Source organism: Centrocercus urophasianus, unplaced genomic scaffold (assembly GCF_019232065.1).
Source record: "Centrocercus urophasianus isolate 14NV4802_14NV808 unplaced genomic scaffold, USGS_Curo_1.0 seq_73, whole genome shotgun sequence".
Lineage (NCBI taxonomy): Eukaryota > Metazoa > Chordata > Aves > Galliformes > Phasianidae > Centrocercus > Centrocercus urophasianus.
Genome location: NW_024885344.1, coordinates 3,999,875 through 4,017,799, shown reverse-complemented (window position 1 = coordinate 4,017,799; position 17,925 = coordinate 3,999,875). Strand labels below are relative to the sequence as shown.

Sequence of the window (17,925 nt, the reverse complement as noted above, 5' to 3'; positions counted from 1 at the left end):
AAATCATCTGGAATAGCAATTCTTCTGTTTCAACTTCAGTTAGTAAGTGTGTCATAACCAGTAGTTTATATACAGATGGGTAGTTAGACAGCTGTATGAAATAAATGCCCAGGTTGGATGGGCCCTGGGCAACCTGATCTAGAGAGTGACAGCCCTGCCCACTGCAGGGGGTTGGACTGGATGAGCTTTAAGGTCCTGTCCAACACAAGCCATTCTGGGATTCTATGAAATGGGCAGTATTGGCTGTGCAAAGCTCCTGAGGTTGTTCAGTCTAAATCTTGAAAAAAGGAATGCAGTGTTGAAAGACAGATAAACTGTGATAACTGTTTTTTAAATGCTCGTTGTGTTCTACAGGGAAATTGGTCTCTGAAGAGATTCAAAATGGACCGCCAAGGTGTGACTCAAGTATTGTCCCGCTTGTCTTACATATCTGCTCTGGGAATGATGACTAGAATCTCTTCTCAGTTTGAAAAGACAAGGAAAGTGAGTGGTCCTCGATCATTGCAGCCATCTCAGTGGGGGATGCTCTGCCCATCGGACACTCCTGAAGGAGAGGTAAGGGACTTGTATGTTGCTGTCAGTATTTCTGTCCTCCTGAGCAGTGGTGGCACTGTTTGGTTTGAAGCAGTCCTCTGACAGAGGAAGAATTTTGCTGAGGAGGGTTCTTGATGAGAGAAATTATCCTTAGTCAAGTAGCACTGCTTGTTTGTCTTCTCACATCCCATCAGTTTACGTCCTGGTCCTCCTTACTATACTGTTCTCCTTTCAGAAGGGAATGGCTAGAAGCTTTGTTGAGAAATCATTAGGTTGAATTATTTTTGCTCTCTTTGCTCTGTTTTGATCTGGACAGGAAAAGGAATCCTCAACTCTTATCCCTTTGTTCTAGAATGAGCATACTGTTTTGAAATTACAATCAACCTGCAATTTTTCTGGAATTGTATTAATTTTTCAGAAACTGCTTTATCTTACCTTTAAATATGGAGCTTTTTCAACCAAATTATTGATGCTGGCAGTCTTCCTTTATATTGTTATCTTTTCATTTTCTACGTCCTGAATGGAAAGCCCTGTGAGAGCTTTGGACTTCTGGAGTAAATATGTAATCAATATGAGCTAGTCTTAAGCAGCTGAAGTAAAATTATGCTGTTTAAGATACTTAAATGCTTTTTGTTACCTATTTTGCAAATAATTGCAAATAATTTTATTGTTATTTTCAAGTCTCCACAAAGATATAGTGGTAAAATTACATTAAAATTAAGAAGTTTTGATGGATGGAGTTATAACAATCGATTCTAATAACTTAAAATTTATTAACCTAACTTCTTTTTTATTAACCTAAAACTGAATTGTTTGTACTTATTCATGTACTTTATCTTTAAAAACTATGTGCTATGACAATAAAGTGTCCAAATATTGTCGTGCTGCTGAATTTTATTTCCTTGATTTTTCTATGTAAATAATAAAGATGTTGCTTTAAAGAGAGAAAAATAAACGGTTATACATGTTTTGGTTAACTTCATATCTACAAATTGTACTTTTTATTTTTGAATGCTAAACCATTACCTTTCTGTGCAATGTAGAAAGTACTTACTTTTTTTTTTTCCTAATTTTCAATGTATTTAATTTGTTTTGTGCTTTGAATTTCTTCTGTAACTCTGTGCAGTGGCCTGAAAAGCGGCTGTTGTGAGGTGGAGCGGCTGTGTAACTAGCAATAGACTAAAGGGAATGGCAGGGGAGGTTCAGGTTGGATAATAGGAACAATTTCTTCTTAGAGCGGTGCTGCAGTGGCACAGGCTGCCCAGGGATGTGGTGGAGTCACCGCCCCTGGAGGTGTTCAGAAAACGTTTAAATGTGGTATTAAGGGACATGGTTAATGGAGAAATACTGGTGGTAGGTGGATGTTTGGACTGCATGATCTTAGAGGTCTTTTCCGACCTTAATGATTCTGTGATTCCACGAATGGATACAAGATTAAATTGTTTTTTCTTTCTTTAGGCTTGTGGTTTGGTTAAAAACCTTGCTCTGATGACTCACATTACTACAGATATGGAAGATGGCCCAATCATTAAACTAGCCAGTAATCTTGGAGTCGAAGATGTGAATTTGCTCTGTGGTGAAGAACTTTCATATCCTAATGTGTTCCTTGTTTTCCTGAATGGTAGGCAACTCTTCAGCAGTCTGACTCTGATTTGTTGCCAATTTTGAGTTACTCTTCAGAAACGCTGCGATATTTGGAGCGTGGCCAAACACAGTTGTTGTATTCCCTGTGAATTTCCCCTGTAATTTCATCAGCAAATATTTGATAGGGTTAAGCAGAGGACACGGGTCAAATGATGGCATTTATTTGTGTGTGAAGTTGTCCTCAGAACTCTGCAAATGCATATAGCTGGGATATTGAAGCTCTTTTGAGTTTCAGTACTGTTTGTATACAGGTTTGCATGAATGCATACAAATATATTTATACTCCATTACAGATTTTTTTTGTTTGGTTGGTTTTCTAGTCATTCACCAATTAGTTGACCTTCCTAAGGTGCTTTTTAAAAAGAATAATGCTCTTAAAATGATAACTTTAATTTTATAAATCCAGAGCTTCATTCACAGAATTTTTTTCTTCTTATTGCAGTCTTCATATATTTTTGTATCTATTCATGCAACTGTGTTTAAAAATAGGAAGCCAGCATTTACTGTTTGCAATATTTAGCAATGCTGTTCTCTTTAAAACTGCCTTTTAAGCAGCAACTTGCTTTGTGAATGATTATAAAAAATGAGACTTAAAACAAGCTGCATTGCTTTTCTTTGTTAGAAGAATGATTTGGCACATGTGCTTTGCTTCTGCACGCTTAAGTTCCTTTTGCAGCTGATCTTTCAGTATTTCTAATCAGCAGTTACTATAATATTAGATTCCAAAATAGTGACATGTTAAAAACTATGATTTTGTCAGCAGCATCCACTTCAGGGATTAGTATTTAAGGTCTGTCACTGTGAGTAAGTTTTCCATTTACCTTCAAATTAAACAGCAGTTATTCTTCTCAGTTACATGAAAGAAACACTTGACTAAACTGCATTCCTTAGTTCTGCTTTTCTTTAGCAATATGTTAAAGATAAGGTTCAGTGAAACCACATGCACTCCTCCTGTTTCGCTTTATGGTCTAAAGGGAAATGCCAAGCAGAAGGATTGGATTCTTCCTTCAGACACTCCATCTGTAGTATGGAGCAAGATCACTTATGTTCCAAAATGTAGATGATCTCATACTTAATGAAGCAAAACTGATCAATATAATTAGTTTCTTGTTTTAATTCTAGAAGAATCTGGCCTTGTGGTTGTCTGATTTGTTTCAAATTTAAGTATGTGATGTAAGAGGACAGAAAGTCTTTCAAGTGCATATTCCTACATTTATATCCGGCTGTCTCCCTGTGTTTTGTTTAATATGACACTGTACTAAGTTGTGTTCTATATGTTAAGATAAACTTGGTTAGATGACTCTTCAAAAATGAATTTTAGTCTTCTTTGCTCATCATGCATGAGAATACTTAGATATGTATTTTAAATATGTATACTAATTGCAAGAAGTGGGAAGTACTTCTGTACATGTTAGACACGATCAGAGTTTGCATGTGAGTGAGCCATAGAGTGGGCCATGAACTTGTTCCCTTTCTGAATAGGTAACATCCTTGGTGTCATACGTGATCATCAAAAGCTAGTCAACACGTTTCGGATAATGCGACGAGCTGGTTATATCAATGAATTTGTTTCCATCTCTACAAATCTTTCTGACAGATGTGTCTACATTTCCTCTGATGGAGGGAGATTGTGCAGGTAAGCGTCCTATCAGAATTATCTAGTAAGCACTGTTCTGTGCACTGTAAGTACACTGGGTGAAGGAACTACAGATTTAAACATAAAAACTGGTTTCAAATTCAGGGGAATTTGAGCATTTATTTTCTCCTTAAATAACCCTCATTCAAAGAAGATAGGTAGGCAAGACACATTATGTAGTCAATCAACTTCCCAAAAAAAGCCTGAATAGATTAGTTTTATCTCTATAAAGAAGTTAGAGCAAAATATTGCTTCCAGCTTCTTAAAAAAGGAAGAAGGAGAAATCAACTTGGTTGGCAACTGCAGTGATAGTCCATTTCCTTGGATTGTTTCTTTACTTCTTTTTTTTAAGTTATCAGAGTACTTAAACAAGGTACAAGCAGCCACCTCTTGGACATGATACCACTTTGTAGAATGAGAGGCTACCCTTTGCCTTCAAGAGCCATTATTTCTGGTACAAAGCTCCCTCAGGCTTGCATGTGCTCTCTGTTGTAAAAGGAAAGTCTCAAAGTTTTGGTTTAGTTCACTGCTTGCTGTTATCTAGGCAGGGAATTCATTAAATCTGTAAGGAAGGTCTCTGCCTTGAGTGCTTACACTCCTTATTGCACAGAGAGTGCCTTGATAACAGTCATGTCACAAAGGCAAGCAAAAAGGAATCGGTTGGTTAAAGAACAAGGTGTAACAGAACAAAAAAGAGATTGGGAGCAGAATGACATAAGAACTATGTGCATACGTTAGTTACAGTTGGCATTCCACCTTGTTTGTTAATTGAAATTCAGAGCATACTGAATGCTGTGTAAGGCATGGTAAAGACCCCGAAGTAGTACTCATAAATATCAGCTAATCACACCCACTCAAGACATGCAGTGGTACGGCCATATTGCATTAGCACAGAAATCACCTTACCAGTTAGGCTAATCCAGGTTTGAAAAAGTTCTGATTTGATGTGGGGTTTTTTTTATTTCCTTCCTTTCTTTTTTTTTTTAAGAGTGAGAAGTGAAATTGTGTGTATTTCCAGGAATTAACCAAATTGCTTTGTGACATTCCCCACCCGGTAATTGTTCAGATCCCCTTATTAACCATTTAAAAGTGCTCCTTAGTCTTCAAACAGTTATTTAGACTTCAGAGTGGACTCCACAAGTATCTTGTAGCTATTTGCTGCTCTTTATAAGAGCAACTTGTCCAAATAGCAACAGCCCTTGATGTTTCATTCTTGCGTGCCATCCTTTGTGCTAGGGTTTCCTTGCAATAAGGAAGCCTTCAGAAGCCCATGTGTGGTTGAAATTTATGGATTCATGTAATGCAACCAATAGTAAATGCCAGCGCTTTCTAAGTATCAGCAAAATACATTCTGCATGTGGGCATTTCAGCACAAAGTGATGACTTTCTATTGCATGGAGTTCCTGAAATATCCGTAGAACTTAATGCTATTCTTAGCTTTGTGGAATAAGGTTTAAATCTCTTAAAGCCATTGACAAAATGTGCAGGTAAAACTTAGAAAATGTTAGTTTAAAGGTTTAGAAGAGAAAAAAGATGGCTTTGTCAAAATTCAAATCTGATTTTTTTTCTGGTGCAGTTTTTTGCTACTGAAAGGACAAAAAGCCAGTTCAGGACACCTGTGTTTCAAACCAAGGTCTGAATAATTGTTGGTTGTGTCTATTTGGCTGTATCAGTTTATAAAATGGTTGATATGGCTGCAGTGTCCTGAAAGCACAAACTGTTACCCAAGTATTTGCAATTGTAATTCTTCCTTTTCCTTTTACTTGTAGACCCTATATAATTGTAAAGAAGCAAAAACCTGCAGTAACAAACAAGCATATGGAAGAACTGGCTCAGGGTTACAGGTACTCAGTTCAAGCATACTATTTTCATAATCTTTACATCTTTTTGTAAATACTATGTGGAAATTATTTAGACAGTCCATCATTTCACAGTGTTGGTTAGCCATTAAGAGGAGTGTGTTCTTCTATACATTTACATGTATAAGTTACGTGTGTAAATCAGTGTTTTGAAGGTTTTCTGTCTCAGAGTCAAATTAAGTGTAGTTGTCTTAGTTTTTCTTTGTCCTTTTTTTTTTTTTTTTGTGTGTGTGTGTGTGTGTGTGTGTGTGTGTGTGTGTGTGGTATGAAATTTGTCAATTACATGGAATAAAATCTCTCAGAGCTTCCTTTTCCCACAAGTGGAAGTTCCAGGGAGATTTCCATCTTCCTCTTGATTGAAAATGAAGTGCTTATGCTTTGCTGATATCATGGTGATGATGAATACATTCAGGATATTTTACTTTGTTGTTCAAGTAAGTATCACTGGTCAGTCAGTCTTTGTGAAGCAGCAAAATAAGGGAATTGATTGCTTGAAGATGCAGTTTTCTTTGAATACTAAAAATGCAGAGGTTTAATATAAATGAATTCTCTAGATTGTATTCCACACGTTACATTCTTTCAATATAGGCATTCTGTAATTCAATTTTTGCAGAAACATAAGAAAAGACCATACTTCCAATGTGATTTTTTAATTTAACAACAGGAATTTTGAAGATTTCTTGCATGAAGGCCTTGTTGAATATTTGGATGTGAATGAAGAAAATGACTGCAACATTGCACTGTATGAGCATACAATTAATAAGTAAGTATGCATTCAGACTAAACACTGATGTATAAAAAAAATTCATAGAGTGACTCTCCAAAATGCAAGAATATTATGTTATTATTTTTATACATGTATACTGCTTCCTTGCTAATGATTAAAACAACCCCAGATAGAAGGTATCAGTTTCCAGACATCCTTAATTATCTGTGGGATAGTTACAAAAAGTGGTTTACCTTTTGTCTTTTTTGGGAGATCTACCCCAGCTTCTAATTCTCCATAATATGGAATATTTAAGGGTATATAGTTCAATTCTCTGGAGGTAGTTTTGTTTTTTTTTAATCATTGAGCTGCTCATCATGAGTAGTTTTATACATTAGGAAGCCAGAAGGGAGATGGTTCCATTCGTTAAACAATGATATTAAGATTTTGTGATTGTTCTTTGGAAAAGTTTCTTTGTTCTTAATGTATGGGGATACTAGACAACTGGGTTACATTAAATGCCTGAAGTGTCAGGATGAGACATTCCATTTGACTTTTTGATGTACAATAGGCCCCAATAAAAATGTCTGTATCATTCTAAGTATCTTTACCATATGTTAAAGCCCATTCCTGGCACGTAGTTTTTGTTTAAAAAGATTTATTGATTATTTTTTTGGGTGTGTGTGTTTTCTGCATAGGTAAAAGACCCTCTAGCTTGTGAGTGTGATTTGAAACTCCATATAAAAGGAACATTTCTTTAAAATTTTTAAGTCCTCATATCTTTCTACTTCAGCATTGCTCTGACAACATTCTGTCAAGTAAGGCTACACATAGGAGCATATTGGTTACTTCCATGAAATATTTGATCAGTAGGTTTATGCAGAAAATGCATTTTCTGACTGTTCTGTCCTTGTCAAGTGCTCATGGAAGCTAGTAGAAATACATCATTGATTTCAGTGGATCTGGATGAGACCTTCAATTGTCTGTACCCTTTGCCAGTTGAAATGCATTAACTCTGCTAATTAAGTTGCATTGCTCATGCCCAGGCCTTGGAAGACTTCATCACTTTAAGAAATTACTCTTGCATGCTCTTGTCTGGCTTCTGTATACATGAGCAAAGAAGAGTACATACAACTGCTGTCTTCTGTGCCAAAATTAAGCAACCTCCTTACACTGTCAGAGCTAAAAAATTTAAGTTATCCTACGGCTGACTCATTTAGGAAGGTTGATGGGAACATATCATCTGAAATTATAGATTACTTAAAAATAGGAGGAGCCTGTGAGCTTCCAATGGAGAGTGTTGAAGAAATGACTCCAAGATAGCTGCCAAAAGTTTGGAAGATTCTTGTCCATCAACTTGCTTTGAGTTTAGTGTAATTCCTTGTAATTAATAGGGTCATAAGGATCTAAGCATGCACCATACAGGCACATTGCTCCTTGGTTTTAGTAATAATATTCCCTACATTTTGAGTATCCCCTGCCCCCAACATCATCTTGCATTTTAAATGGTACAACCATGTTGGTACAACTTGTTCTGATAATACAACGGATACAATCCACTATTGTGAAGTATCCCATTAACATTCCTGCTTTTGTAATGGAGGCTTCTTTTAGTTACGGTATCTTCTCTTTGCCTTCCCAATCCAATTAAGAATTTTTTTCTATTTAGCGTGTTCAATTTCTTCCTTACCCATTTGTAACTCTTATTTTCAAGCTGACAATTTTGCCTTCCTTTCTTGGTTCCATTTCTGGCAGAGGCATTTTGACTTGCAGAAATTGAACTCTTCTAAACTTTAAATTATTATGAAATGCATCCTTGGATCTAGCATCTTCTGTGGATGAAATGAGGTTGACCTCCATAGAAAAATATTTGTGCTGAACTTTACGCTATCTGAAAATCTGTATGTAAATCCATGCATTAGTACCCTCTCGAGAAATTTGGTAACTTCCTCATCAGTAGGTTCTTAAACCTCTTGTTTTATTGTGTGAAAAGCTGTTAGTTCTGTGAAGTTGCACAGAATGGGAGAGCAGTCCGTGCTTGAAGTTAACTGCTGGCTCTTAAGACTACTTTACAATTCCTTGACTGCAGTTGGCATTCTACTATTTGTGTTTTTTAAGGTAGGCTTCAATAAACATTTATAATAAACTGAGAAAAATAGCATCTACCCTCTGACCAGCAGGTGATTTTTAGGCTGCTGAAGCAGATTTGTGATTCATAGAGGTGCCTGGGATGTCAGGTGTTTTCACTAGGCTTGGTCCGTAGGGTTTCCAGTTTGTTCAGATTCAACTTTCCAGTGGTTTGTGTGTTGTTTCTGTAAGTTCCTGCTATTCTTTCTCTTCAGTGTGCACTACCAGGTTGTGCCTCAGCCTTCTTGAGTTTGTAGTGCTTTACCCCTTTATAATGTCGTTATAATAAATATTTTTCCAGTTGTTTCATTTGCAGGGTCTTAAAGTTAAGTAATCAAATTCATGTTTTCAATTCAAAAAAATTTCCAAGAGACTTTCCAGATAAGTCAGATATTAAACATGAGATTTGCGGAGTGCAGTGGATTTAGATGTGTGAGACAAGCAATGTATACCTATACATGTGCTGTGCCTAGTAACTCCAGAAATCTTGAAAGATACGCCTTGGGCAGGTTTAGTTATAATTATCTTTATTTTAAAATGAAGCATTTCCTAGTTGCTTATGTTGATTTTAAAAAACAGGCCTGCTTCAACCAAGCTTTATTGTATACTGCATCCTCAGTTGTTAGTCGCTCTGTGTGCATCCTCGCGCACACTGATTTAATTGTCTTCATTGTGCATGGAATTTCTTAAGCTCAAGCCAGGTAGAATGGATTTTTTCTTATTTCTCAGCCTTTGTACGCCTTGTCCCTGTCTTTTTATTCCTCATCAGTTGTGCCATATAGCAACGTAATTAATATCAAAATATTTGCAGAGCTTTTCAAGTAGTATTTTATTATGGCGTATCATCCATGGTGCTGGATCTGGTTTGGAAACAGATGTTTTCTTTCTAACTGATATTATATAACTGATTTTGGAAAACTAAAACTACGCTTTGGGATTTTCTTCAATACCTGAATCTGTCTTGCTTCTCTTTCCTCCACATCCCCTGTAGATTTTAGATCTCTAGAATGGTAACTTGATGCGGAGGACTCTTGTTACATGAGATGACATTCCTTACGGCATTTTTGGGACTTGCTGTATAAGCTGATGTTTTATTGTCTTGCTGAGCTCCCTCAGGTTGTTGTTACCTAGAGGCTTTTTCTCTCCTTGATGAAACTTTATTTTCCTTTAATTCATTTCATGTGGAAACAGTTAAAATTAGGAAGAAAAAAAAAAAAAAGCTAAAAAAAAAATCCCACATTGAATCCATATTTTGAAGTCTTACTGGCTTGCATTTTCCTTAGCAAAACTGAAATAAAGAGTTATGAGATACTATTAAATTAAATAACTGATATTTATATGTTTGTTCACGAGCCTTTGGTAACTGGTACCTTTTTTTTTTTTTTTTTTTTTTTTTTAAGGGATACAACACATTTGGAGATTGAGCCTTTCACACTGCTTGGTGTCTGTGCCGGTCTGATTCCATATCCTCACCACAACCAGTCGCCACGAAACACTTACCAGTGTGCCATGGGGAAACAAGCAATGGGTAAGATTAATTGATTTTTACTCCACTTTGGAATATTATGTAGTTTTTGAGGCTGTGTAGAGAAAGTTACAAAACAGAGATATTCTTTCCTGCTCAACGTTAATGTTTCTATAGGAAGGGAGATGAAGTAAGGAAGTTACTTCTAAAAAGTTCAAAAAAATAAAATAAAAAAAAGCAGTTATGCTGGATGGAGACCATATCTGTAAGTCTTAATAATTACATTTGGAGAAAATGGGGGGGCACTATTGCTGTTTTTTTGGTTTTTTGGGGGGGTAAATCATAATGACTTTGAAGTTTTCAACATAACGGAAGGATTGGCAGTCAGGTTTTCCTTTCTCTTTATGCTGCAATGTGCTATGAGTTTCCAGACAAAAAGAGATAAGAGATTCCAGACCAAAAATAAATAAATAAATAAAGCATTCTCACAAAGAGAGGCAGTGCAAAGAGAAGAGACTTCTCCTCAGTAGCTGAGCAGTTGTCTTTTAAAAGAAAAGTTAGACTGACATAATAGAAACACAGTGAGCAAATTACTAAAGAGCACACTTAGTTACTTGCCCACTTCCCACAGCAGCAGTTTAGATTCGGGGCTCTTTTTTTTCCTTTTTAAATGAAGAATGCAATATAATAATGACTTCCCAGAAAAATGGTTGAAACAAAATTGATTTATGATCAGTTAATTATTCTTTTTACAAACGTACCAGCTGATCGTTAAAGAAAAATCAAACCATTTTCTAAGTATGCAGTGGTAAGCAATTAACACACAGTATGTCCTCATTCTTCCATTCTTACTTAGCTAAGCTAGCATTAAAGCATTGCAGTCATACAGCCTGTGATCAAACCAGAGTGAGTGCTGACAAGAATCTGAGCTGCAGTACATCAGCTCAGACAGCTGCACTCAGACTGGTGCTGTACATGTGCTTGTATTGATGGTCCCTTGGAAGCTGAGTTACTGTAGAAAAAAAGCACACCACTCCTGTTAATGCTGTGCATCTGAACCTCAGCACCTTTAGTGAGCCTTTTCCAGCAGAACTAGTAGCATGCTAACTGCCTGATGCTGAACTGTCGTGGTCAGCCAACAAAATAGCAGAAAATAGAAGCAGATGTGTGTTATCCCCTTTAAATAAAATTTAAAAAAGAGAGAGGGGCGATGCAATTTTTTTTCTTACGGTTCTCCCCCATCCCATTATCTTTCCTCCCACCCCCTAGTCTCTATTTTATGACTATTAGTCTCAGAAGGTTTGGTTAGTTACCACACACAGTTAAGCAGGATCAGTGTGTACAGAAAGCCAATTCAGTATCTGTGGAGTTCTTTTGTAGTTTTCTGTGTGAAGGTTTTTTTCCCCGTTTTGTTTTGAGTGTCATTTGCAATTCATTGTCTGTGTTTTCTGAGGTTGGTGTATTCAGCTGCTTTGACCCCAGGTCTTGCACATTTAGCTCCTTGGATACAATCCTCTGACGTTTCTGCTGACGCTAGGAACACAAAAGCCATTGAATATCTTGAGCAATAAAAAAAGCTTTTGTTTCAGTTTGTTATGACAAAACACCTGACTTTAAGAATAAGCAGCTAGATAAAAGTACATTTTAAATGTTGGCACGTGACCTGAGCTTTGTTTTGCTCTGCCTGAAGTATCTGCAAGCACCCAAACTTTTCTTTAATTAGTGCTTTCTAAAAAAAACGCGCTCAGTGGTAATATGTAGGGTGTGAAACTGTTTTTCTATACAGCTGTAGATCAAATGAGATAAAAAGGATAATCCTGAAACAGGTTACATGTAGTTCAGACTTTACTTACGAGGGCATGTAATGCTGCACTACAAACCCCAAGCTTTTCTGCAGTTCTCCACCCTTCTTTCTTTCCCCATCTCACAATTGCAGACTGGCTCCAAGGTCCATGTTGCCATGTGGAGACACGTCCAAGTGCACGGTGTCACTTCTGTCTGTCCGAAACTGGGGAGCACAGCGGGGGCCCCGTGTTCAGGAGGGCCCTGTGTGCTTGGTCAGCCCTTTTTACAAATATCAGCTGTAGAGAAAGATGTGGAAGCACAAATAAAGGGAGGGTGTCCGTCAGGTTGCAGTGAGGTCTGCAATCCAGCATCCTTGATGAGTGTTAGGTGTTAAAATACGACCGTCTAAAACATATGGAAAAATATCTCTCTTTCTGAGTGGGTCATTTTGTTGGAGGACTGGGGCTGCGCTCGGTGTAGTGAGCAAAGTGGATTTCAGTGAGATGATATTGAAATGAAATCACTTTGTTTTGTCATAGACGATGTACCGTGTGCTGTACTGCACTGTCAGTTGTACTGTGAGACCGAGGGGAAGTTGTGCTGGCAAATACAGGAGCAGCTGCAAGGGCCTCAGTGGAAGGCTGACATTTGAGTGCAGAAGTAACAGCAGAAGCATAAAATCTGAGGAATATTTAGGATTAAAATACAACAATCTGTACTGTTCGAATTCCGTGTGTTGGTACAGTAATGTTTAAAATGATCAAAGGCGCCTAAGACTAGAGGTGTGATTTTAAATGCAGCTTTTCAGTCACTTCAACTTGCAGGAAATGGGTCTGTTTAATATGCTGTACCTCTGTTACTGAGAAGCGTTACACAAAAACCTAATGTGTGAAAACACCCATAGTCCTGCCAGCAGTCCACTGTATTGCACAGGCCTATCTGTGAGGGTGGCTTTGCAAGTCCGCAAAGCTGTGTGTGGTGGTTCCACCCCAAGTGTTTAACACGAGTCTGAGCAAGGAGGGAAGGCTCTGCATGTCAGTTGTAGCTCCAGCCTGTGAAAGAACAGAGAATATTTGAGGGCAAGAACACTGATGCAACTTTGGTTGGTGGGCTGAGAGCTGAAGTGCTCCCAGGTTGTGTATGGCCGGCCTGTAGGCAGGGAACTAAGCCAACAAAGCAACACCAGCTTGTGCTGTTCTTCTGGGCTTGCTGCTTTGTGGCCAGACCCAGTTCTGCAGCACTTGGGCCCTGTGAGGCAGCCCCTGTCTGGAGCTTCTCTCCCTGTCACCAGGCACCTGTTGGGGCAGTAACAAGCCAGATTTCCCCCGTAATCTTTGGGACCAACTTCTTAATCTTTCTACCTTGAGAAGAATATTTCAGATCCTGAATGTCCAGATCAATCAACACATGTAATGTGAAAGAAAATCTGTGAGCTGAGGTGGAGCTTCTCTTCAGAGTTCACTGCAGCCTTTAAAATGATTCACCTATTCTCTGTTGGTTTGTGCTCATATGAAGGACAGAATAATAGAAAATCCATGGTGAAACTAAGGGAAGTACAGAAGTATGGAAGTTCCTCTCTTGACTTGTGCAGTAATATATCCCTTTGTGCTCCTATCTCAAGTAGATTAATTTCTGTATTTATGTTAATTTTGGTTGTTAAATTTAATCTTGCTATAAGTAATACACCAGAGGATTGGATAAATGTGTATTCTAGCTGGCTGTATGTTCTATCCCTTTGATCATTTTTGTGGCCCTCCTCTGGATGTGCTCCTACAGGTCCTTGTCTCTCCTGTACTGAAGACTTCACACCTGGACACAGTGCTCCTAGTGAGGCTTCACCAGTGCAGAGCAGAGGGGCAAGATCCCTTGTACTGTTGGCCACACTTCTTTTGATGTGCTCAGGATACAGATGGCTTTCTGAGCTGTGAGGATGCATTGCTGGCTCCTGTCCAGTTTGCCACTGACCAGCACCCCGAGTCTTTTTTGGAAGGGCTGTCCTCAATCCTTTCATCCCCCATCCTTGTATTGATAGTGGGGGGGTTGCACCTGGGTTGAGGGCCAGGTGCAAGTCCCTACATTTGGATTTGTTGAACCTCATGAGGTTCACCTGGACCCACTGCTCAAGCCTGTGTAGGTCCCTCTGAGTGGCATCCCATCCCTCAGGTGTTTGATCATTTTACTTGTGTTCTTGAATCATTCTCTACTAACATTTCTTTCCTGCTAGGATATCGACTACTTGGTCTACATGTACATTTTCCATTTGATATGCTACAACACTCAGCTCTGAAAATTACCTGAATACTTTATTACTGAGGCTCAGAATCTCAGTAATGTCAGTTCTGGTCTGAGATAAGCAGTAACAGCTGAACCTTTGAAACACATGAAGCATTGTTATTCTGGCATAGACAGAATTTGAATTTGAATTGCCTGAAATATGTGAGTGTGTCATCTGTAAACCCTTAGATATAAGAGGTTACTCAGATTGTTCCTGGAGTATAAAAGAAGAAATTTAGCTAAGATCTGACACGCCAGAGGAGAAAAAAATTGCAAGCATTTCAGAAGGGAAAGTTGAGAAAGATGGTGGCATACTCAGGAGAATATTTCTTTCAACAACAGGGAAATACACCTGTCTAAAACTTTTAAGATGAGCTGTGCAGCAGATAGCCTGTCCTGAAAGCGCACATTATTCATTCTAGGTGCCAAGAAAAAGAGTGGTCTAAAGCTCCATTTTGTTTGGCAGTAGAAATGAAAACATTGTCTTGTTCTTAGGCTAGAGTAATATCAAAAGTAAGAGAGCATTCAGGTTGTAGAGCCTTATTCGGGGATTACTGGGAGAGTCTTCAGTGTTGGAAATTCCAGGCCCTGTGAGCTTGCTTCTTGCCGCGTGCAGAAAATACTGCTCTGGGGTGAACTATTTCTTCCTCTAAGAAAAAGACAGGAAAGCAGCTGTTCAGATGCAAGGGATGGGTAAAGCCTGTCAAGCATTCTAAATTGTCCCAGGTGTTTAAGAACATTGTGCTTGTGGCTTCAGGTTTAGTTCCTCGAACCAAGAAAAGTCTAGGCCTGCCAGATGGTTAGTAAGATGTTTGTTTTTGACGTTATTTGTTGAGGTATCTCCCTGTTCTCATCCCTGAGAATGGTGGTTCAGAACAGTGAGCCTAGCAGTAAGCAGCCCAGTAGGCCTTTGGAACTGCCCATGATGCTGCCTGCATTTAAATCATTGATATTCTAGATGTTTTATTTAAATGCAGACAATTGGAAATTGCGAGTATGTGCATATAACACATAAAGCCCTTAGGAGCAGCTTTGTGTTCAGCTATGTTATATGCTGGCCATGTGAAGTCTTCATTATAGTTAGGCTGCTTTGACCTTTCTTTGAAAAAAGCCACTCTTTGAAATTGCAGGAGAAATGGGAAAGGTTCTGAAAGACTTCGTTCTTTAGCACATGTACTGCAGAATATTTAGTGCTTCAGCTTTTCAGGCTATAATTTCTTAATTGCTTAGAGACGTAGCATAGTCCTGGTACAGCAAACTAATAACATACGATTGCCTTAACTTTTGTTCTGCTACACAACAGTTTATGTTTCCCTGCTGGGTGTTAATTATTTTTTCCTCAGATTTCAGGAGACACTCTGGCAGTCTGATGGGACAGGGCCAAAAATTTCAGTCTCAAGCTGGGAGGTCTATACAAAGGATTGAATTCTGAACTGTAAATTTAAAATTAATTTCATGTAAAAAGACAAATATATTGTGGGTGAACTTCTACAGTAGTCTTTCTAGCAAAGGCGTCTCTAATTCCAAAAGTAAATCAGTCTTGGCTGCTGCTAGCTGTATGCTTTGTTTGTGCTTTGTGACACTGTATCACAGGCTGCTGGTAAACTAATTATTGGCCGGAAAAAGGAAGAAAATACAAAGTAAAAGAGACAGAGATCGATCCAGAGTTCCCCTTGAACACAATGGGAGTCCTTCTATTGGTTCTGATATGAATTTTGGGTCACAGTTTCAGCTCTTAAAAAATTCTGTGGCTATTGCAACAGTAACAACAAACTTAATACTTGTACTGTAATTCGGTGTTTTAAAAGAATCTTATTTGCATTCAGTCATGGGAGACAATAGTTTGATTTCTTTTGTTTTTCTTTTTGCCTTGGTGCTTAGGTCTTCCCTTAAAAAAAAAAAAAATAATAATCTTTCTGTAAGTTTAAAATAAGAAACCTCTTGGAGGTTTATCTGAGTATAATAATGTGAAGTTGTTTTGCTTCAGTCTCTTGTATGATTTTTTTACTTTTTTCATGAGGAATTCATCTCACTATATGAAATTTCTCACTTTGTCAGTTTAGTTTCTATGCATGTTGGTGATTTTTTGCTAAGAAATGCTTTTTTCTAGGAAACCCACTGACCTTCAGACTGTTTTTTTTCTTTTATGTACAGGTACTATTGGATATAATCAAAGAAACAGAATAGATACTCTTATGTATCTTCTTGCCTATCCTCAAAAGCCAATGGTAAAAACAAAAACAATTGAACTGATAGATTTTGAGAAACTGCCTGCTGGACAGAATGCCACAGTTGCTGTCATGAGCTACAGTGGTTACGATATTGAAGATGCTCTTGTCCTAAACAAAGCATCTTTGGACAGAGGTAAGAACCACCAATTCTTTCCCGGTTCTCCACTGTGTGCTGCAATACATACTTTAATAACCTCGGTGCCTCATGGTGTTATCATATATTATATTTTATTGCTCTTACAAACAGTTACGAACAGTTTTCAAAACCACTTTGGGTGCTTTTGTTTTCTGCATGTACAGTGTCTGTAATTCCATGGTTGTAATAGTTGGGTGAAGTTGCCAATGTGTGAATAAACTCTTGAGTGTGAGTATTATAAGAACCTATGACAACTTTTGACTTCAAGTAAAAAAGGAGAAATGGTCTCTTGGGAAATATTTAGCTTGCCAAAAAAAAAAAAGGTATTGTATAAAATGTGTGTGGTACTTGCTTTCTAGATGGCTGCCTGAGACTTTCATCAGTGCTAACACAGGTCTCATAATTTTTGTCAGTAATGAAAGCAATAGATAAAAACAGATTTTTGAATGTATTCAGAAAGTGTGTGTAACGTCTAGTGTTTTGTGTGCTGTGATCTTGGTGCTCTGAGGGCACTGTAACAGTATTGCTTGTTTTCTGAGGAAAATTAATAGTATTGGCTAAAACAAAATAGTATTTATTCCGGGAGAAGTTAATTTCTTCTTTCTTTAAAAGCAGAAAAGTAAAACCAATGCACTGCATGTGTCTTTCAATGTACCGAATATTTCAATATTTCAATGCACCAAATAGAAGCTAACAAAATGAAACCTGTATTTGTGCTATTCTGGCCTGTGTCATCCTCTCCACAGATCTCAGAGCTTTATGTTAATGCTGCTGGGGGATAGAGCAGAGTTCCCTGAAAACTTGGTGTCTCTTCTCTCTCTCCTCAATAAATTCCCTTGAGAGGAGACGTAATGCAGTGTGATCAAATTGGTTTATTTTTGGGTGGCCAAAATCAGTTTCTTCCATGACTTTATTCCCCCCCATACACCCTTCCTCCCTGTTGCTAGGCAGCAATAATAGTATTCCTAGACATGTATCTTTGGCATTAATGTCTGATGCATTTAATTTATGCCTCCTTTTCTAAAACAACAACAGGCATGATTTAAAAGGGAATGTTTTCTTTTCTGGTAGACTGGTAGCATTTACAGGGCGAGCTGTGGTGCCTGTCAGGAGTTACTTGACATAATCTAACAATATAGATGTACTGTATGTGGCCACAGCCATCTTTCAAATGGACTAAAATAATGTAGGATTGTTAGAAAGCACCACTCTAGGCTGTCTGTAACTCTAAGCGTGATGGAAGTTTTGTAGTATGGCTAGTTGCCACACCTAGGGAGAAGTTTCCAAAGGTGCTGCTTCTCTCATCTAAACAAGCTGACTCTACATGTAATTGTATTCATATACATGTGTATGTATGTGTATATGTACATATAAGTCATATGTAATTCATACTTCTTGGAACTGGGAGAAAATGGAATGATTGTATGAAACACCCACTAATCACTTTCCTGGTAAGCTAGGCTTTGTTAGCTACAAGGGTGAGTGAAAGTTTGGGTCCTTTAGAACCTCCGAAAGGAAGAGGGGCTGT

At 38.0% G+C, this 17,925-nt stretch overlaps 1 protein-coding gene across 1 annotated transcript in view; it reads left to right on the top strand.

The window, feature by feature from the left end:
* Window positions 1-17,925, top strand: part of POLR3B (RNA polymerase III subunit B) — a 67,617-nt gene that overhangs the window by 25,208 nt on the left and 24,484 nt on the right. Inside the window, exons 14-20 of the mRNA XM_042837746.1 lie at window positions 355-555; window positions 1,993-2,155; window positions 3,661-3,814; window positions 5,584-5,658; window positions 6,338-6,436; window positions 9,907-10,034; window positions 16,185-16,394. Of these exons, the coding sequence (XP_042693680.1) occupies window positions 355-555; window positions 1,993-2,155; window positions 3,661-3,814; window positions 5,584-5,658; window positions 6,338-6,436; window positions 9,907-10,034; window positions 16,185-16,394 (1,030 nt within the window). The remainder of the gene's footprint in view (window positions 1-354; window positions 556-1,992; window positions 2,156-3,660; window positions 3,815-5,583; window positions 5,659-6,337; window positions 6,437-9,906; window positions 10,035-16,184; window positions 16,395-17,925) is intronic.